Here is a 20296-nt window from a genome sequence, read left to right as displayed (position 1 = left end):
TACCACACACACACAGAGCTCAGCAGGTGACTCGGTTTCCCCAGTACCACACACACACACACACACACACACACACACACACACACACACACACACACACACACACAAAGCTCAGCAGGTGACTCGGTTTCCCCAGTACCCCCCCCCACACACACACACACACAGCTCAGCAGGTGACTCGGTTTCCCCAGTACCACACACACACACACACACACACACACAAAGCTCAGCAGGTGACTCGGTTTCCCCAGTACCACACACACACACACACACACACACACACACACACACAAAGCTCAGCAGGTGACTCGGTTTCCCCAGTACCCCCCCCCCCCCCCACACACACACACAGCTCAGCAGGTGACTCGGTTTCCCCAGCACTGGCCCAGGTGCTGCTTTGCCGGGCACTGACCCGCTGGGTGACCCACACTCACTTGGCCCCTTGACCACGACCTTGAGCTCTCCGCTGCCGGCGCCTTTGGTGTAGACCTTGAAGTCGGCCGCCTCCTTGACACGCAGGCCCTTGGGCTGGAGGCCGCGGCCCGTGGCCCGGCAGGCGCTGGGGTTGCAGGCTGTGGGGACGGGGGGACAGAGTTTAGCAGGGAGGAGGGGGTGGCCCGAGAGGCATGGGGCACCGGCTGGGGCCGAGCGCTCCCGTCCCCTGGCGGCAGCAGGAGAGCCGGCACCGGCAGGTCCCTGCTCGGAGGCACAGGCCCCCCGCACACACCTGGCACTCGGCCCCTGCCCTCGCCGGGGAAGAGCTGGAGCCCCGGGGCCCCCGAGCAGCCGCAGGGCGGCTGGGCCTCCGCCCGGGGTCCTGGCTGGGACGCTCTCCGACGGCGAGAACCGCCCCTCGCGGGCGGCTGGAGGAAGCCGCGGTGAGTCAGGGATTCCTGTTTGCGCGGCAGGGCCGGGGCCGGAGTGTCACCGGGGCGTCCGGGTCACAGAGCAGCCCCGGGGCCGCGTCCCAGGGACAGGTGTCTCCTGCGCGGCCGCGGGGAGGCCGTGCCAGTGGGGCCCGGGAGCAGGGGTAGGAAGAGCCCACCCCCGGGCTGCGGAGGCTGCCCAGAGCAGTGCCGAAGTGTGCCCAGCAGGGGCCGAGACCGGCCTACCGCCCCGCTAAGCGGAACCCCTGCCCTGGCCCGTCCCCTGCCCCGTCGGCTCAGTCAGCACCAGCACCCTATCGGGCGGGGCTGGGCGCGGAGGGTGGGCAGGCCGGGGCGAAGGGCAGAACCAGGGGCGGAGGGCGGGCCAGGGCGGAGCTGGGGGCAGAGGGCGGGCAGGAGGCCAGGGGCGGAGGGCGGGCCAGGGCGGAGCTGGGGGCAGAGGGCGGGCAGGAGGCCAGGGGCGGAGGGCGGGCCAGGGCGGAGCTGGGGGCAGAGGGCGGGCAGGAGGCCAGGGGCGGAGGGCGGGCCAGGGCGGAGCTGGGGGCAGAGGGCGGGCAGGAGGCCAGGGGCGGAGGGCGGGCCAGGGCGGGGCTGGGGGCAGAGAGAGGGCAGGAGGGCAGGGGCGGAGGGCGGGCCAGGGCGGAGCTGGGGGCAGAGAGAGGGCAGGAGGGCAGGGGCGGAGGGCGGGCCAGGGCGGAGCTGGGGGCAGAGAGAGGGCAGGAGGCCAGGGGCAGAGGGCGGGCCAGGGCGGAGCTGGGGGCAGAGGGCGGGCAGGAGGCCAGGGGCGGAGGGCGGGCCAGGGCGGAGCTGGGGGCAGAGAGAGGGCAGGAGGGCAGGGGCGGAGGGCGGGCCAGGGCGGAGCTGGGGGCAGAGGGCGGGCAGGAGGCCAGGGGCGGAGGGCGGGCCAGGGCGGAGCTGGGGGCAGAGAGAGGGCAGGAGGGCAGGGGCGGAGGGCGGGCCAGGGCGGAGCTGGGGGCAGAGGGCGGGCAGGAGGCCAGGGGCGGAGGGCGGGCCAGGGCGGAGCTGGGGGCAGAGGGCGGGCAGGAGGCCAGGGGCGGAGGGCGGGCCAGGGCGGAGCTGGGGGCAGAGAGAGGGCAGGAGGGCAGGGGCGGAGGGCGGGCCAGGGCGGAGCTGGGGGCAGAGGGCGGGCAGGAGGCCGGGGGCGGAGGGCGGGCCAGGGCGGAGCTGGGGGCAGAGGGCGGGCAGGAGGGCAGGGGCGGAGGGCGGGCCAGGGCGGAGCTGGAGGCAGAGAGAGGGCAGGAGGGCAGGGGCGGAGGGCGGGCCAGGGCGGAGCTGGGGGCAGAGGGCGGGCAGGAGGGCAGGGGCGGAGGGCGGGCCAGGGCGGAGCTGGGGGCAGAGGGCGGGCAGGAGGGCAGGGGCGGAGGGCGGGCCAGGGCGGAGCTGGGGGCAGAGAGAGGGCAGGAGGCCAGGGGCGGAGGGCGGGCCAGGGCGGAGCTGGGGGCAGAGAGAGGGCAGGAGGCCAGGGGCAGAGGGCGGGCAGGAGGCCAGGGGCAGAGGGCGGGCAGGAGGCCAGGGGCAGAGGGCGGGCAGGAGGCCAGGGGCGGAGGGCGGGCCAGGGCGGAGCTGGGGGCAGAGAGAGGGCAGGAGGCCAGGGGCGGAGGGCGGGCCAGGGCGGGGCTGGGGGCAGAGTGCGGGCAGGAGGGCAGGGGCGGAGGGCGGGCCAGGGCGGAGCTGGGGGCAGAGGGCGGGCAGGAGGGGCTGGGGGCAGAGAGAGGGCAGGAGGCCGGGGCGGAGGGCGGGCCAGGGCGGAGCTGGGGGCAGAGGGCGGGCAGGAGGCCAGGGACGGAGGGCGGGCCAGGGCGGGGCTGGGGGCAGAGAGAGGGCAGGAGGCCAGGGGCGGAGGGCGGGCCAGGGCGGAGCTGGGGCAGAGAGAGGGCAGGAGGCCAGGGGCGGAGGGCGGGCCAGGGCGGAGCTGGGGGCAGAGAGAGGGCAGGAGGGCAGGGGCGGAGGGCGGGCCAGGGCGGAGCTGGGGGCAGAGGGCGGGCAGGAGGGCAGGGGCGGAGGGCGGGCCAGGGCGGGGCTGGGGGCAGAGGGCGGGCAGGAGGCCAGGGGCGGAGGGCGGGCTCTCACCTTCGGAGATGGTGACGGGGAAGGGGCTGCGGGGGATCTGGGCGCCGGCGAAGGTGACGCAGATGCTGTGGGGTCCCTCCAGCACAGGCCGGTAGGTGCAGCGGAAGGTGCTGTCGCCTTTGTCCTCCAGCACCACCTCCACCGTGTCGCGCCGGCCCTGCGGGTCCACGATCACCACGCCCACGTCGCCCGTGCCCGCTCCTGCCAGGACAGGCAGCATGAGTGCAGGGCCCCGCAGGGCTCCGCCCCCGCCCCCTGCCCCGCCCCCACGGGGCTCCGCCCCCCGCCCCGCCCCCACGGGGCTCCGCCCCTACCTGCGGTGTAGATGTCGAAGTAGGTGGGCTTGTTGGCCACGTTGCCCACTGGCTCCAGGCCGGGCCCCCGCGCCGTCACCTTGTTGGCGTCGCCCAGCGCCATGCCCACGGTGACGCTGAAGGGGCTCTTGTCGATGTTCTGCCCGGCAAACAGCACCGTGACCTGGGCCGAGACAGCCCCGTGAGCACTGGCACTGGGGAGCAAGCCGGGGGAACATGGGGGGGGGGGGAGCAGCCCCTGGTCGGGATGGGGCTGTGCTGCGGTTTCCATAGCCATCGGGGCAGAGCACGTCCAGCCTGAGTGCCCCTGAATGCGGCCACCTCTGGGGGGGCACCACAAGAGCAGGAGCCCCCCCGGCTGAGTTTGGTTTGGCCGGCAGGGCCCAGGCAGAGATGCCAACGCCCCCCCCGCCCCGGCAGGCAGCTCACCTTGTGCAGCCCGGCCACCTTGGGCACGTAGGTCACCGAGTACGTCCGCCTCTTGTCGTTGTTGGCCACCACCTTGGCCTGCAGAGGAAGGGCCCAGGGGTGAGGCTGGCTGGGCCGGGGCACGTCACCGGCACCCCCACGCCCAGAGGGCCCCGGCGCTGCCCAGCGGTGCCCCAGGGTGGCGAGCCCGCTAGGGGGACGGAAGCAACGAGGTGCTGGGAGTTGGTGAGGGTCACACAGCAACCCCCGCACCTCCTGCTCTAACCACTAGACGCCACGCCCCTCCCACAGCAGGGATAGAACCCAAGAGTCCTGCCCTCAGGCCCCCTCCCCCGCTCTAGCCACTAGACCCCACTCCCCTCCCACAGCAGGGATAGAATCCAGGAATCCTGACCCCCAGCTTCCGCTGCTCTAACCACTAGACCCCACGCCCCTCCCACAGCAGGGATAGAATCCAGGAATCCTGACCCCCAGCTTCCGCTGCTCTAACCACTAGACCCCACTCCCCTCCCACAGCAGGGATAGAATCCAGGAATCCTGACCCCCAGCTTCCGCTGCTCTAACCACTAGACCCTGCTGCTCCCCGTGCCCTGGCTCTGCCAGCTGCAGGGGCGTGGAGGAGCTCCCCCGGGGGCAGTGCAGGAGGGGCGGGCTGGCCCCAGAGCCCTACCTCCTCGGTGTGTCCCTCGGGGTCCTCGATGTAGACCAGCACCTCGCCCAGCCCCGCCTCCAGCGTCTCCACCGTGAAGTGGGCCGGCTTCAGCACCATGTTCCCGTGGGGCTCGATCCCTGTGGGACCAGGCACAGCGGGGCTCAGGGGGGCAGCAGCTCACTGCACCCCCATAGCTCCGCCCTGAGCGCTTCTAGCTCCGCCCCCAGCCCCACAGCCGGTTCCTGCCCCCTCCACTTCCCCATTTTCCCCCCTAACCCTCCCCCTCCCCTGCAGCCTGTTCCTGCCCCCTCCACTCCCCCCATTTTTCCCCCAACCCTCCCCAACAGCCTATGCCCTTCCCCCACAGCCTGTTCCTGCCCCTCCCCCTCCCCCACAGCCGGTTCCTGCCCCCTCCGCTCCCCCCATTTTGGCCTCTTCCCCTCCCCCACAGCCAGTTCCTGCCCCTCCCCATGCCCAGTTCTTGTCCCTGGTCCCTCTTCTCCCATTGTGCCCCCCGGCTCGGTGTGGGGCGGGGCCTGCTGGGGTGATACCCCTGCCCCGTGGGGGGGGGGGGGAGGGCTGTACCGGGGCCGAAGGCGGTGGCCTTCTTTGGGTTCAGCTGCTTAGAGCGCAGGGGGGCCCCAGGCTTAAGCTTGGCCTTGGGGAACTGGGACAGGTAGGTCATGACGGAGTGTTCGTCCACGTCGGGGTCCACGATCTCCTCCGGGGCGATCACCTGCGGGGGGGCAGGGCACTGCTCAGGGCCTGGGGCCAGAGCCCCGAGCGCCCCCCGTCCCGACACGCCGCCCGAGCCCCCATGCTCTGCCCTAGCGCCCCCCGTCCTGACATGCCACCGCTCCGAGAGCCCCTCAATGCGCTGCCCTCCGAGAGCCATCCCCGACACCTCCCCGGAGCCCCAAGAGCCCCCCAGCTGGCCTGCTGCCCCCCCCAGAACCTCCCCACTGCACTGCCCCGGGGAACACCCCCTACCCCTCCTGCACTGCCCCCAAGAGAGCCCCCCGACGCACCCCGCCCCGACGCGCTGCCCCCAAGACTCTCCAGCCCGGGGTCGCCGGCCCCCAGCCCCAACGCTCGGCTCTGAGACCCCCAGCCCCCGGGTTGCCAGGCCCCTCCAGCTGCACGTGCCGCCCCCCGCCCCGACTGGGATCCTGAGCCCCACCTGCCCCAGCCCAGGGGTCCCGTACCTGGGGCACGCCCAGCCAGTCGTCCGCCTGCTGCATGGCTTCCCGGGCGTTCTCCACCGGCTGGTTGGGGTCCCAGGTCTCCCAGTCGGGGCACAGGCCTGTGGGAACACGCGGGGGAGAGTCAGGCCGGCGGTGCGGGCCCGGCACGGCCTTGGCACAGATACACTCCCCAGGGCACCGCCTGACAACGGGGCATTGTGGGCTTGCCTGGCACTGTGCCAGCTCCGGCCCGGGGGCTCCTGGACCCGCCGGGGGGTCCCCACTGGCAAGGAGGGCCCCACTCTTTGGGGGAGGGGAAGAGACAAACCAGAACCGGATTCCTGCCCCTGTCCCAAAGTGAGCAGTTCCTTCCTCCCTCCTCTCCAGCCTTGAGTGGCCTGCAGAGGGAGTGTGCCTAATGGGTAGAGCCAGCCCTGGCCCTGTGCGCGCCTCAGTTTCCCCATGGGTGCCATGCCAAGCTGTGCATGCAGGTAGGATGGGAGATGGAGGGGTCCCCAAGCCAGGTGCGCAGGTGGGACGGGAGAGGGAGCCAGATGACAGGATGAGGGACTTTGTGGCATCGCTGCTGCAGTAGGTGTCACGGGGGGCTCAGCTGGGCCCCCCAGCACCAATCTGGCCTGGCCTAACCCAGAACTCCATCCTGGGGCACCAGTCTCCTGGGAGTCCGATAGGGGGAGCCCGGGGGTTTCCCCTTGGCAGGGTGTGGGTTATCGCGGCGTGCACCTGTACCAGGCGGGTACAGGCGACGGGGTTACCACGGCGGGTGCCAGTACCGGGCGGGTACAGGCAAAGGGGTTACCGCGGCGGGCGCCAGTACCGGGCGGGTACAGGCAAAGGGGTTACCGCGGCGGGCGCCTGAACCGGGCGGGTACAGGCAAAGGGGTTACCGCGGCGGGCGCCTGAACCGGGCGGGTACAGGCGAAGGGGTTACTGCGGCAGGCGCCTGAACCGGGTGGGTACAGGCGATGGGGTTGCTGTGGCGTGCGCCAGTACTGGGCGGGTACAGGTGAAGGGGATACCGCGGCGGGCGCCTGAACCGGGCGGGTACAGGCAAAGGGGTTACCGCGGCGGGCGCCTGAACCGGGCGGGTACAGGCGAAGGGGTTACCGCGGCAGGCGCCTGAACCGGGTGGGTACAGGCGATGGGGTTGCTGTGGCGTGCGCCAGTACTGGGCGGGTACAGGTGAAGGGGATACCGCGGCGGGCGCCTGAACCGGGTACACTCAGGGAAACACTCACCCGGGGCACAGTTGTCCACCAGAGCGCCCAGGGCTTTGCCATCCTGCCAGTCGCGGTGGAAGTTGGTGATGGGCAGCTGGGGCACCTTGTTCTGGATCCAGCCCAGCAGCCGCTGCTTCGGCGTCTGCTTCTTGGCGTCCTCCTCGTCCTCATCCTCCCACATGGGCATGGAGATGGAGTAGTGCAGGATCAGCGTCCAGACCAGCCCCAGGATCAGCTTCAGGTTCCCGTCCACGATGGCCTTGCTGTCTGCGGGCACAAGGGGGGGGGGGGGGTCAGGCCGGGGCGCCCGCTGCCCCTTGGCGGGATCCGCACCCCCAGGGGCACGGCTGGCAAGTGCGAAGCCATGTCCTGGTGCCCCTCAGGGCCAACCCGCAGCCCCTGCCCCCCGGCCCCTGCCCCCTGGCCCAGCCAACGCCCCTCAGGGCCAACCCGCAGCCCCTGCCCCCCGGCCCCTGCCCCCCGGCCCAGCCAACGCCCCTCAGGGCCAACCCGCAGCCCCTGCCCCCTGGCCCAGCCAACGCCCCTCAGGGCCAACCCACAGCCCCTGCTCCCCGGCCCAGCCAACGCCCCTCAGGGCCAACCCGCAGCCCCTGCCCCCTGGCCCAGCCAACACCCCTCAGGGCCAACCCGCAGCCCCTGCCCCCCGGCCCCTGCCCCCTGGCCCAGCCAACGCCCCTCAGGGCCAACCCGCAGCCCCTGCCCCCCGGCCCCTGCCCCCTGGCCCAGCCAACGCCCCTCAGGGCCAACCCACAGCCCCTGCTCCCCGGCCCCTGCCCCCTGGCCCAGCCAATGCCCCTCAGGGTCAACCCGCAGCCCCTGCCCCCCGGCCCAGCCAACGCCCCTCAGGGCCAACCCGCAGCCCCTGCCCCCTGGCCCAGCCAACGCCCCTCAGGGCCAACCCGCAGCCCCTGCCCCCTGGCCCAGCCAACGCCCCTCAGGGCCAACCCGCAGCCCCTGCCCCCCGGCCCCTGCCCCCTGGCCCAGCCAATGCCCCTCAGGGTCAACCCACAGCCCCTGCTAGCCCAGCCCTGCCCCCCCAACTCTGCCGGTTCCCCTCACTCCTGCCCCACAGCCCCCATCCTGCCCCCACTCCTAGAGGAGAGGCAAAGGGACCTTGCACAAGGAGGGGGTGGGGGAAAGCCCCCATAGCCAGTTCACCCCCACCCCATGCTCCTCCAATGGGACAGCGGGGGAGGGGGAGCCCATGGCTTGGTCCCCCCCAGCCCACGCGCTCCAGGCCAGCCTCCGGGGGGGCATAGGGTGTGGTATGACTTGGGCCCCCCCTTCTCCGTGCTCTGGCAGGGAGCCCGGCCCGGGCTGCAGGATCCACGGGCCTCGCTGGGGCGGGGGAACGACGGGCCCGCCCCATCCTTCCTGCTCTGACTCTTTCCATGAGCCCTTGCCGGGCCGGGGGCCAGGCCAAGAGCCGGGGGGAGGGGCTGTAACAAGGGCCCCCCCCCCAGCCATCGGAGCCCTGCAGGTATTCAGTGCCAGGCTCCGTATGCCCCCAATCCAGCCACCTCTCACCCCACGTCAGTCCCTGCCCCCCCAGCCTCTGGGCTCCCCCGCCCCACACATCGGGCATCCTGCTAAGGCCAGGCTGCCGGAGAATCCCTGCCAGCGTGAGCACTACGGAGCCTCTGACACACAGCCGGCCACTCCCGCTTCCAGCCAGCAGGGGGCAGCCCTGCTCTGCTGCCCGTGGAGATGGGAAGGAGACTGGACAGAGCCTCAGACGCCAACGCTGGAGAAAGCAGCATTGCCTGTTGGGCTAATTCCTGGGTCCTAGGGGGGCTGGCATCCCCCCCCCCCCGGTGCCAAGGTGCTCTCCCACACAGGGTGTAACGTGCTCGGTGCCACGCACGGGGGTGGGGAGCCGTGCCGGCCTGGCGGGGGCTAGCTCTGCCAGTCGTGTTCCGCCTGCTCGTGCCCAGCAGCGGCGGGAGGGGAGGTGTTACCAGCAGCTGTGTCCCACCCCAGAGGTGGCTGCATTTCCGAGCTGGAGGCGCGTGGCTCTGGGATGTCCGTGGGCCAGCTCTGCTCTGGCATCCCAAGCCCGGCCCCACACGGCTCCACCTGGCCCCACGGAGCCACAAGCTTCGCACGCCGGAGCCGCTCGAGCATTCGCCTCTGGCAGGGGCAGGTCTCAGGCGCGGTCACGACAGAAACCAGACAAAGAGCAGGCCCCTGCCCCCACAGGCTTGCGCCCCCCCCCCCACGCTAACCATTATACCTCACTCCCCTCCCCCCGCCAGGGACAGAACCCAGGAGCCCAAGCCCCCAGCCCCTCTCTTCTAAGACCTACACCCCCCCCAACATCGCTCCTGGCCTCCAGCCACCCCCCAAACTCCAGATCCCACCGGGGGGGCTCTGTGCTGTGGCCCCCAGAAGGTGGGGGAGGGGGGATGCTGGGTGACGGGGGCTGTGTGCTGTGGCCCCCAGAAGGGGGGGAGGTACACTGGGCGAGGGGGGGGCTGTGTGCTGTGGCCCCCAAGAAGGTGGGGGAGGGGGGGTACGCTGGGTGAGGGGGATCCGTGCTGTGGCCCCCAGAAGGTGGGGGAGGGGGGGACACTGGGCGAGGGGGGCTGTGCGCTGTGGCCCCCAGAAGGGGGGGAGGGGGAGATGCTGGGGGAGGGAGGCAGCTGTGTGCTGTGGCCCCCAGAAGGTGGGAGAGGGGGGGCTGTGTGCTGTGGCCCCCAGAAGGTGGGAGGGGGGGCTGTGTGCTGTGGCCCCCAGAAGGTGGGAGGGGGGGGCTGTGTGCTGTGGCCCCCAGAGGGTGGAGGGACACTGGGTGAGGGGGGGCCCCTTGCTTGACCCCCAGTAGGTGGGGGAGGGGGGACACTGGGTGAGGGGAGAGCTGTGTGCTGTGGCCCCCAGAGGGTGGGGGGGACACTGGGTGAGGGGGGGTCCGTGCTTGGCCCCCAGTAGGTGGGGGAAGGGAGCGGGGAGGCTCGGCGAGCGGGGCCCCGTGCTGCAGCCCCCCCCAGCGGGGAGGGGAGGGGAGGGGGGTGGACACGGAACAAGCAATTGGATTTGGCCCAGGGAGGAAATGGCTGCGGATGTTCCCAGCCAGGCTCCATTGATCCCCTGCGGACGAGGGGGAGGGGACGGAGTGGGGGAGGGGCAGGGCAAGGGGGAGCAGAGGGGAACCCCCCACGTGATGGGGGGGGCTGGTCCCTCTCCGGGGGGTGGACAGGTCTGGGAGACTGGGGAACCCCCACCCTAAGGGAAGCAGGTGGGACTGGCTGAAGCTCCCCCCCCCCCCCCAGCTCCGGGGCCAGGGCTCAAAGCCTGATTTGTTCTGGGGGGGGGGGGGGGGGCGAGGAACAGCTGCTATTCCTAAGCCCCTCCCCCGCCTCTGGACACCAAAGGGAGCCGCTCAGCTGTTCACGCCAGAAGGGGCAGCTGGGGGGGGGGGCACATGGAGAAACTGGCCCCTTTGTTCCCGGGGCCGAGAGGGGGCCCTGCACCCGGGCCCCCCAGCCTCAGATGGGGCACCCAGGTTTGGAAATGGCCTGCCACCCCCCCCCCCCAGCAGTGATCCGGGGGGGGGGGGGTCCTGGGAGATGCTAGGCAGGCTCAGAAGGGGGCGCTGGGCTGGGGGGGCTGGCAAGGGGCACCCAGGGTCAGGGGCTCGGCGGGGGGGCACCGAGGGAAGGGGACGGAGGGGGCTCGGCAGGGGGTCCTCTCCCCACAGATTGCACAGGCAGGCCTGCCTGGCAGAAGTACGTGGTGGGGGGCTGGGGGGGTCCTAGTGAGCTGCCATCCACGCTCTACCCCAGCCAGCCTGGGGAGAGGAAGCCCCCCGGGATGAAGCCCCCCCGCCCCCCCGCCTGTTACAGGTGCCCTGGCTCAGCCCAGCCTGAGGGGTCAGCTGAATTAAATTTCGGGGGGGGGGAACATCCCCCCATCCCTGCTCTGACCCCCCCGGTGTCTGCCTTGGGGAGCAGGGGCAGGTCACTCTCAGACCCCCCTTTTCTGTCCCATCCACAGACTCCCCCAGTGAGGCCTGGGGGGGGGGGGGGGTCGGCCCACGCGGATCCGGGTAGCAACACAGCCCCTCCGGGGGCCCTGAGTCCTGCCCCAGCAGCGGGGGCGGCTGGAGCCAGCGAACATCTGGGCCCAGCTGCAGGCTCCCTGCCCAGCCCCGGCTGCATTTTGAGTCCATCCCAGCAGGTCCGTCCCCCCTCGCCCCCCCCGGCAGCCCCAGTTCTGTGAGCGCAGCCCCCAGGCCAGGGCAGCGTGAGGGGGAGACCCGGGGCTGCACAGAGCGGATCCCCCCCCCCGCTCGCCCCTCTCCCCAGGATCCCAACACGCCAGCTCCATGCGTGTCACGAGCGTGCAAGGCTCAGCCACGCCCACCGAGGGGGCGGCTGGCACCTGTCTCACTGGCGCCTGGGGAGTCGTCGCAGGGCCGGGCCGGCCCCTGCCCTCCTTCCCCCAGGAGCCTCTGCGGCCCACTGGGCCCAAACCGCCCAGCCCCGGCGGGGAGCCCGGCCCCGCGGCTCCGGCCGCCCCCCCCTCATCGCTGAGCCCTGAGGTCAGCGCGGAGCAGCCCAGCACGGTCTCCGGAGGGATGAGCTCACCACGGCGCAGCCCGGGGGCGGAAAGGGCCTGGCCTGACGCCGCCCCCAGGCCCAGCCCCCCGGGCACTGCTGGGAGACACGCAGCCGCCTGGCTCACCCCCACCTGGGAGCCTCCCCGTCGGGCATGCAGTGCCCGGGGGCCTGCCACAACCGCCGGGCCCACACACAGCGCCACGGCCATGGCCACACGGGGAGGCAGCCGTGCCAGGCGGACAGCTGGGAGGGGCACAGATGCAGCAACATCCTACTGGGGTGTCCAGAGCTGACAAGGCGGGAGCGGGCAGAGCCACGGTGGGAGCAGGCGGGTGGGCGGAGCCGCAGTGGGAGCGGGCGGAAGCGGCGGGGTTGGGTGGGGTGGGCGGAGCCGCGGTGGGAGCGGGCGGAAGCGGGGGTGGGCGGGGCCGCAGTGGGAGCGGGCGGAAGCGGGGGTGGGCGGGGGTGGGCACGGAGCCTCGGTGTGAGCGGAGCCACGGTGGGAGCGGGCGGAAGCGGGGGTGGGCGGAGCCGCGGTGGGAGCAGGCGGAAGCGGGGGTGGGCGGAGCCGCGGCGGGAGCAGGCGGAAGCGGGGGTGGGCGGAGCCGCGGCGGGAGCAGGCGGAAGCGGGGGTGGGCGGAGCCGCGGCGGGAGCGGGCGGAAGCGGGGGTGGGCGGAGCCGCGGCGGGAGCGGGCGGAAGCGGGGGTGGGCGGAGCCGCGGCGGGAGCGGGCGGAAGCGGGGGTGGGCGGAGCCGCGGCGGGAGCGGGCGGAAGCGGGGGTGGGCGGAGCCGCGGCGGGAGCGGGCGGAAGCGGGGGTGGGCGGAGCCGCGGCGGGAGCGGGCGGAAGCGGGGGTGGGCGGAGCCGCGGCGGGAGCGGGCGGAAGCGGGGGTGGGCGGGGCCGCGGTGGGAGCAGGCGGAAGCGGGGGTGGGCGGGGCCGCAGTGGGAGCAGGCGGAAGCGGGGGTGGGCACGGAGCCTCGGTGTGAACGGAGCCGCGGCGGGAGCGGGCGGAAGCGGGGGTGGGCGGAGCCGCGGCGGGAGCGGGCGGAAGCGGGGGTGGGCGGAGCCGCGGCGGGAGCGGGCGGAAGCGGGGGTGGGCGGAGCCGCGGCGGGAGCGGGCGGAAGCGGGGGTGGGCGGAGCCGCGGCGGGAGCGGGCGGAAGCGGGGGTGGGCGGAGCCGCGGCGGGAGCGGGCGGAAGCGGGGGTGGGCGGAGCCGCGGCGGGAGCGGGCGGAAGCGGGGGTGGGCGGAGCCGCGGCGGGAGCGGGCGGAAGCGGGGGTGGGCGGAGCCGCGGTGGGAGCGGGCGGAAGCGGGGGTGGGCGGAGCCGCGGTGGGAGCGGGCGGAAGCGGGGGTGGGCGGAGCCGCGGCGGGAGCGGGCAGAGCCACAGGGGTGTTTTCACATGAGGAGACATTGCCCCCAGTGCCGGTGACCCGGCCGAGGGGTCTCGGATCTGCCTGCACGACCCGCCCCCTTCCCCAGGCGCCCAATCCTGCGCACCAGTCAGTCCCTCGCGCCCCACCGCGGCCTGATAACCAATCCAGGGCCGCCGGTCCACGAGCCGCCAGCTTGCCATGTGCTGATTGGCTCCCCTTCCTCTGACATCACAGGCCCGCCCTCCTGCTCTCACCAATGGCTCGTGCCCAAAATTGTCCCTCTCTTGACCAATCCTTGTGACCCCTCCTACCCCCCCCCCCACAGCAGCCAGGCCCAGCCCGGCCCAATGACCACACCCCTGATGCCAGTCCCGCCCCCTCCTCAGTGACTCCACCCACTAGCCATCCCCACCGCTGCTGCCAGTGCCCATCTTGCCCCCAGCAACTCTCCCCCCAACTCTGTTGGTCCTTTTGTGCCCCTCCCCCAACCCACCATGCCACCCACTCTCTGTCCATTGCCCCACCCCCAGCCCCACAGCTCCTGGGGAGCTGCCTGCCCGAGGGTCTGGGGCAGGGCCTGCTGGGGGGGCACCGGGCCTAGGGCTGACAGACCGAGCTCAGCTGCTCACAGCAGCTGCCCCAAGCGTGTGGGGCTGGGCTGTGCAATGGGCACAGGTGGCGGGATTAGCCCGAGAATTTCTCCCCCCTCCCCGGCAGCTGCTGCCAGCCCCACGCTGGGCTCCTGGCTCGGCCAGGCCTGTCTGTCTGTCTGTCCCAGGGAGGGGGTCAGCTCGACCCCTGCCAGCCCCACCCAGCACCCCTGGCTCAGCCCCTCCTGCTCCCTGCCCAGCCTGCCGGGACACAGGGCACAGCCCCCCACCTCCTACACCCCAGAGCCAGTCACCCCCCCAGCACACGCCCAGCCGCCCCATCACCGCAGGGGCGCCCCAACCCAGCCACTCACTGACCCCCCAACCCAGCGACATGCCGGAGCCCGGCCCACGAGCCGCCAGTCCCCTAGCCAGACAGGGGGAGCCCCAGGCCGGGGGGCAGGGGGAAGGTGTCAGGCTGCACCAGCCCCCTGGTGTGCCCCCTACGCCTCAGCCCCCTTGGCACCTGGCTTCCCAAGCCACCGGCCATGCTGGGGGGAGGCAGGACCAGGCCTAGCCCGCTGCTTCCAGCACATTCCAGAGTAGGGCAGGGTGCCCCATGCCTGGCTGGCACCGAGGGGGGCAGCTCCCCGGGACCCCACCTGGGTCTGACCCAAGTCGGCAGCCAGGGTGGGGCGCCTGGGGGGGCTCCCGGGAACGGCACCGACACCTTCGCCTGCCCCCTAGCGACCCGCGGGAGCGCTCCGGCCCAACGGGGCTCCCCCGGGCCAGCTGCGCGGCAGGGAGCGGAGCCGGGACAGGTGCTGGGGAGATTCTCGGAATTCCAGCCCCCCGGCGGCTGTGGGAAGGCCCCATAGACCAGCCCCGGAGGCCGCACAAAAACGGCACCCGACGGCCGGCATCCCTGGGAGCAAGATCCCCTGCCGGCCCGCCCCGCCCCCCCCAGCCCTGCCGGAGCCCCCCACTCCCGACCCACAGCCCCTGCCAGCCCAGCCCCAGGACCCCCCCAGCTCTGCCAGAGCCCCCCACTCCCGACCCACTGCCCCTGCCAGCCCAGCCCCAGGACCCCCCCAGCTCTGCCGGAGCCCCCCACTCCCGACCCACTGCCCCTGCCAGCCTGGCCCTGGCCCCCCCCCAGCCCTGCCAGAGCCCCTCACTCCCGACCCACAGCCCCTGCCGGCCCCGGCCCCCCACAGGCCTGCCAGAGCCCCCCTCACTCCCAACCCACTGCCCCTGCCAGCCCGACCCCCCCACAGCCCTGCCAGAGCCCCCCCCACTCCCGACCCACTGCCCCTGCCGGCCCGGCCCCAGGCCCCCCCCAGCCCTGCTGGAGCCCCCCACTCCCAACCCACAGCCCCTGCCGGCCCGGCCCCAGGCCCCCCCCAGCCCTGCCAGAGCCCCCCACTCCCGACCCACAGCCCCTGCCAGCCCGGCCCCAGGCCACCCCCAGGCCTGCCGGAGCCCCCCACTCCCGACCCACAGCCCCTGCCAGCCCGGCCCCAGGCCACCCCCAGGCCTGCCGGAGCCCCTCACTCCCGACCCACAGCCCCTGCCGGCCCCGGCCCCCCACAGCCTTGCTGGAGCCCCCCTCACTCCCGATTCACAGCCCCTGCCGGCCCCGACCCCCCACAGCCCTGCCAGAGCCCCCCTCACTTCCAACCCACAGCCCTGCTCAGCCCAGGGTAGCCCCCTGCCCCATCCCAGCCAGCAGGATTTTGGTGGGGTGGGGTGGAGAGTTACTGGTGGCTGCAGCCCCCTCACCCTGCAGCGGGAGGAGCCCTTCCCCACGAGCCCCGAAAGTGGAGAGGAGCCGGGGCAGGAGCCCAAGGGACCCTCCCCCATCCTGGCTGGAGAGACCCAGGCGCTGGGCCCGGGACAGGCCTGGGCAGCGGGGGAGGGGAGACCAGCCTCCTCCTCCCCCTCCCCCCCCAAACAGCTCAACCCCAGTGGGGCAGGCGAGAGCCGAGGCAGATGTGGGCTCAGCAGGCATCTGCCGAGCAATGGGGGGGGGGGGGACGACTAGGCCTCCCGCTCTAGTGTCAGGGCCTCTCCGCGGGACCCCCCCCGGAGGATGTGGGGGAAGCCAGAGGCAGCCCCATGCCACCCTGGGACTCCCCTGTCCGGGAGCTCACCCCACTTCCTTGGCTGGCCCTGCCGTCCCCTTGCAGCTCCTCCCTGCCCCACCCCGGGGCAGCCCCTAGGCCCAGACCCCGTCCCGGCCGCGCCTGCCCCAGCTGCCCACGGTGTGTCAGAGCCGTCCCTGGCCGGCCAGCCCCACCGCGCCCGGGCTTTGGACACCGAAGGGTTAACCCCGCGGGCTGAGCCGGGAGCCTCCACGGCCTTTTTTAGGCTTCTGCGCCAGGCTCTGCCCCCCGCCCGCGGGAGGGAGAACAATAAATCCGGGCCAGGCCGCTCCTGGAGCCAGGCAGCAGCTGCTCTCGGCTCAGCCCGGGCTCTGAGCGGGGCCGCGCCACGGCCGCCCCCCTCGGGCTTCCCAGAGCGAGCGGGACGCCAGGCGGGGCAGCGGGTCAGGCCTGGGCAAGGCGCCAAAGCTCCGGCCCGGCTCCAGAGGAATGAAATCACAAACGGACAAGCCGGGCGGGGGGGAGGGGGAGGCGTTGCCAAGGGCCCCACCAGCCTTCGGAGGCCGGCTACCCCGGCAAACCGCCCTGGGCCCAGCGCAATCGCTCGCCCCCCGCCAGAATGCGGCTGCCTCTGGGGTGGCACGCGGCAGCTGCGTTGCGGCCACCCGGCAACGCCACACATGTGAGGGCCGAGCCCCCCCGTGGGACCAGCAAGGGCCGGAGCTGGGGATGGGTCCGCCCCACGCTTGGAGGGGGCCCCCGCCCCGCGCAGAACAGCAGATCTGTAAGCCCGGCCCTTCCCCTCGCGCGGTGAGTCAGCCAGGGACATGCACAGATGCCAGGGAACAAGTGTGGCTGGGGGCCGGGGCAGGCTGCTCCAAAGCTGCGTTCCACCGTCCCCGGGAAGACGGATCAAAGCCCCCGACCGCCCAGAAAGTCCCCTGCAGCCTTGCTCCTCCAGCTTTGCTCCCATCCCCGCCGCGGCAGCACCCCTCCATGGATGGGGCGCTCACAGGGCCCACCCCGCGCCCCGGCCTGCATCCCAGTCAGAGCCCCGGCGCCCCCCCCAGCTGGGGCACGTGGGGAGACACTCGCCCTCGGCCTTCTCGCTTCCAGCGAGGGCCGTGAGAACCGGGAACCTCGGATTCGCTTGGCTTTCCGTCCTGCCCGCGGCTCCAGCGGGTCCCCCCCCCCCCCCCGAGCTGGCTAATCCCTAGTTCCCTGGGCCAGAAACAGGCCAAGAGCGCCAGGGCCCAGCCCACGCACCGGCCCCCTGCATCTCCCTAGCCTGCTGCTGGGGCACCTCCTAGGGGGGAGTCGTGGTGCCCCCCCCCCGCCGTGCCAGGGTAGGCATGAGGAATTCCCTCCCCCCGCCCCGAGAAAGGTGGGAAAGTTTTACTGTCCCACCAGAAGACACGAGCAAAACCAGCGCTGAGGAATCAAATTCCCCTCGCCCCCACTTGACAGTCGTCAGACCTGGCTGGCTACCGATCTGCTCAACGGTGTGTGTGAGACACACACACACACACGCGCCTTGGGGGGGATGAGTGTGTCACCAGTATGCAGGTTAGTCAGGGCACAGTCAGCGTTAGCAGGGTATGTCTAGGGGAGAGCGAGCGAGGGACGTGCACAAGGGGCGGTAGTGTGTGTAGTTGCACAATCAGCATGGCATTCCGTGAAGGGATCCGTGCAAGGGGGGCCGCCCGTGTGTCAGGGCCAGAGACCAGTGGGTGTGTCTGGGACGCAGCACAGCGTGCGAACGAGGTCTCTGCCTGCCAGAGGCACCAGGGCCTTTGTGAGACACGGATCAGCGTGCGTTTGTTAGTGACACAGACGGGTGGGTGGGGGGATGAATGAATCTGTGGCACCACATGCAGATCACTGGGTGCGAGGGGTGTCCGTGTCCCAGGCAAGTCAGTGGGGACGTCAGAGCCAAAACCGGGCGAGAGATCAGTGGGTTGAGCGTGTGTCACACACAGACCAATGAGCGAGAGCGAGTGTGTCAGAGCATGCGCTGATCAGTGGGTGTGTCTCACCACAGCTCCATGTGCGTGAGGCACAGGCAAGGAGCGAATGTCAATGTCACAGGCAGATCAGTGCGCGCGAGTGAGCGTGCCAGGGGAACCCGCCGGTCAGTGTGTTCACGAGCAGCTTTGCACGTGTCACGGGCAGATCAGTGCGCACGAGTGAACGTGCCAGGGGAACCCGCCGGTCAGTGTGTTCACGAGCAGCTTTGCACGTGTCACGGGCAGATCAGTGAGCGTGCCAGGGGCACCCGCCAGTCAGTGTGTTCACGAGCAGCTTTGCACGTGTCATGGGCAGATCAGTGAGCGTGCCAGGGGCACCCGCCGGTCAGCATGTTCATGAGCAGCTTTGCATGTGTCACAGGCAGATCAGTGCGCACGAGTGAGCGTGCCAGGGGAACCCGCCGGTCAGTGTGTTCACGAGCAGCTTTGCACGTGTCACGGGCAGATCAGTGAGCGTGCCAGGGGCACCCGCCAGTCAGTGTGTTCACGAGCAGCTTTGCACGTGTCATGGGCAGATCAGCGAGCGTGCCAGGGGCACCCGCCGGTCAGCGTGTTCACGAGCAGCTTTGCACGTGTCACGGGCAGATCAGTACACACGAGTGAGTGTGCCAGGGGCACCCGCCCACCGGTGTGTGCACAAGCGGCTTGCACGTGTCTGGCACGCAGAGGGGGGAGAGGCACGTGCAGACGAGGGGCGCGTCTCCAGGGGGGGCTCACACGCAGACCACGCCGCTCCCCCCCCCCCGGCCCCGCTCACCGATGGACACCAGCTTGATGTGCTCCCGCTCCAGGAACTCCAGCGCCACGGACACGTTCTCCAGCTTCATCTGTCGGAAGTTGGGGCGCGCGTGGTACTTGCGGTACATGCGCTTCTGGCTCAGCACCTCCAGCAGCGCGATGAGCCGCAGCCCGTCGCCCAGGTCGCGCTGCAGGTCGCCCAGGTGCTTGTGCACGCACTTGAGGTGCTCGTTGCACCAGCGTGTGAACGTGTTCTGCTGGATCTTCTTCCAGGGCGCGTCCTCCGCCAGCTCCTTCTCCGCCGCCGGCAGCTCCTCGGCCGGCGCCGCCTCGCCGCCCGGGCCGCTCATGCTGCCGCCCCGCTGCGCTGCGCTGCGCTGCGCTGCCCAGTGCGCGGCCGCCCGGCGCAGGGGGGTTTTAAGGGGCCGGCCCCCGCCCCGCGCCCCGCGTCAGGCCGCCGCGCTCGCAGGAATGCCGGGCCCTGACCATATACAAGTAAGAGCCGGGAGCAACTTTCCTCGCCCCCCCGCCGCGATAAGGGCCGGCCCGGCCATTGGGCGCCGGGGGCGGGCGGGGGGCCGGGATTGGCTCCGCCGCGCCCCCCCGCGCCGCACGCCCGGGACATCTGGCTGCTATTTTTAACTGCCCCGAGCGCCCGGCGCGGGGGGAGCCGCCCTCCTGGCGGACAATGGGAAGGGGAGGGGGCTCCGTGGCCCCCCCAGGACCCCAGTGGGGGGTGGCAGCGCGGAGCCGTGTGGGGCTGGAGCGGGGAGCCGGCGGCCGGGGCGCTGGGCTCTGTCCTCCGGCCGGCTGGCGCCCCGTGCCTCAGTTTCCCCGCGCGGGGCGGAGGGGCGGCAGCCCCGCGTGGGGCGCTTGGGGATCCCGGGTGGAAGGTGCTAGAGCCGGGCCGGGTGCGCTCAGCGCTCCGAAAAAGCCGCGGGGGGGAGGGGGCCGCCCGGAGCCTCATGCCTCTCTCATGATGCGCCGCTCAGAATAGCCCGGAGCGGGGCGGGACGGGCCTCACCTGGCATCCGGGCCCCGCGGCCCCCCCCGGGGCAACCGGCCCCCCTGGTGTAACTGGACCCCCCCCCCGGGGTAACCGGACCCCCCCCCGGTGTAACTGGACCCCGCGGCCCCCCCCGGTGTAACTGGACCCCGCGGCCCCCCCCCGGGGTAACCGGCCCCCCCGATGCATGCGGGCCCCCCCGGTGCAACCGGACCCCGCGCCCCCCCCGGGGCAACCGGCCCCGCGTCCCTTGTCCCACCCCGGGGGTATCCGTCTCCCGGGACCCCTCCGTGTCCCATGAGCCCCCCCCCCCCCGGGTAATCGGCTCCCGCCTTCCTTGTCCCCACCCTGGAGCAACCGTGTCCCACCCACCCCTGGGGTAACTAACTCCCGTGTCCCATGTTCCCCCCCCCGTTATCCAGCCCCCACAGCCCATGCCCCCCTCCCCCGCCAGGGTAATTGTCTCCCGTGTTCTGTGTCCCCACCCCGGGGTAACTGGCTCCTGTGTCCCATCTCCCTGGTTTAACCCGGCCCCATGTCCTGTGCCCCCCCCCCCCAGGGTAACTGGCTCCGGCATCCTGCGTCTCCCCCCCCACCCCAGGTAACCGGCTCCTGCATCCCCCCTTCCCCAGGTAACCAGCTCCCCCGTCCCGTGTCCCCCCCACTGGGGTAACTGGCTCCTGTGTCCCACCCCATCTGGGGTCACCGGGCCCCCATGTCCTGTGTCCCCCCCCGGTAACATTCTCACGTCCCATCCCCCCTGCGGTAACCTGCTCCCGCCCCCCCCCCGGGGTAAATGGCTCCCGTGCACTGGCTCAGGGTGGGCAGCCCAGCTCCGGGGACCCAACCCCTTGAGGCTACTCGCTCTCCCCATGGGGAGGGGGAAGGCACCAGAGCCAGGACCATCCCTAGGGCCGGGCCTTGGTACCAGGCCTGCCTGGCCATGGGGGCATCTCCCAGGCCTCTGGCATCTCTCCATCGCACCAGTGCTGCCTCCTGGTCCAGAGGGCCCGAGGCTTTTGGGGGCTTGATAGGCCGTTGGGCCCAGAGCCGGGCATGGGGTGTGAGGCCCTTG

At 72.5% G+C, this 20296-nt stretch overlaps 1 protein-coding gene across 3 annotated transcripts in view; it reads right to left on the bottom strand.

Moving 5' to 3' along the window:
• Nucleotides 1–18599, bottom strand: part of FLNC (filamin C) — a 54744-nt gene extending 36145 nt beyond the window's left edge. For 2 of the 3 annotated variants that reach the window (XM_075924948.1, XM_075924962.1), the window contains exons 1-9: nt 18235–18599; nt 6817–7065; nt 5579–5676; nt 4959–5109; nt 4392–4510; nt 3722–3799; nt 3293–3455; nt 2979–3179; nt 435–572 (exon numbers count right to left, since the gene is read on the bottom strand). In XM_075924948.1, coding sequence (XP_075781063.1) covers nt 435–572; nt 2979–3179; nt 3293–3455; nt 3722–3799; nt 4392–4510; nt 4959–5109; nt 5579–5676; nt 6817–7065; nt 18235–18565 — 1528 coding nt within the window. In that variant the 5' untranslated portion in view covers nt 18566–18599. The remainder of the gene's footprint in view (nt 1–434; nt 573–2978; nt 3180–3292; nt 3456–3721; nt 3800–4391; nt 4511–4958; nt 5110–5578; nt 5677–6816; nt 7066–18234) is intronic. The other variant, XM_075924955.1, reaches the window with a different exon arrangement.
• Between the last annotated feature and the right edge of the window lie 1697 nt (nt 18600–20296).

The sequence above is a fragment of the Pelodiscus sinensis genome, chromosome 1 (genome assembly GCF_049634645.1).
Source record: "Pelodiscus sinensis isolate JC-2024 chromosome 1, ASM4963464v1, whole genome shotgun sequence".
NCBI lineage: Eukaryota > Metazoa > Chordata > Testudines > Trionychidae > Pelodiscus > Pelodiscus sinensis.
Note: the sequence above shows the minus strand (reverse complement) of the source record. Positions and strands in the feature narration are given on the sequence as shown.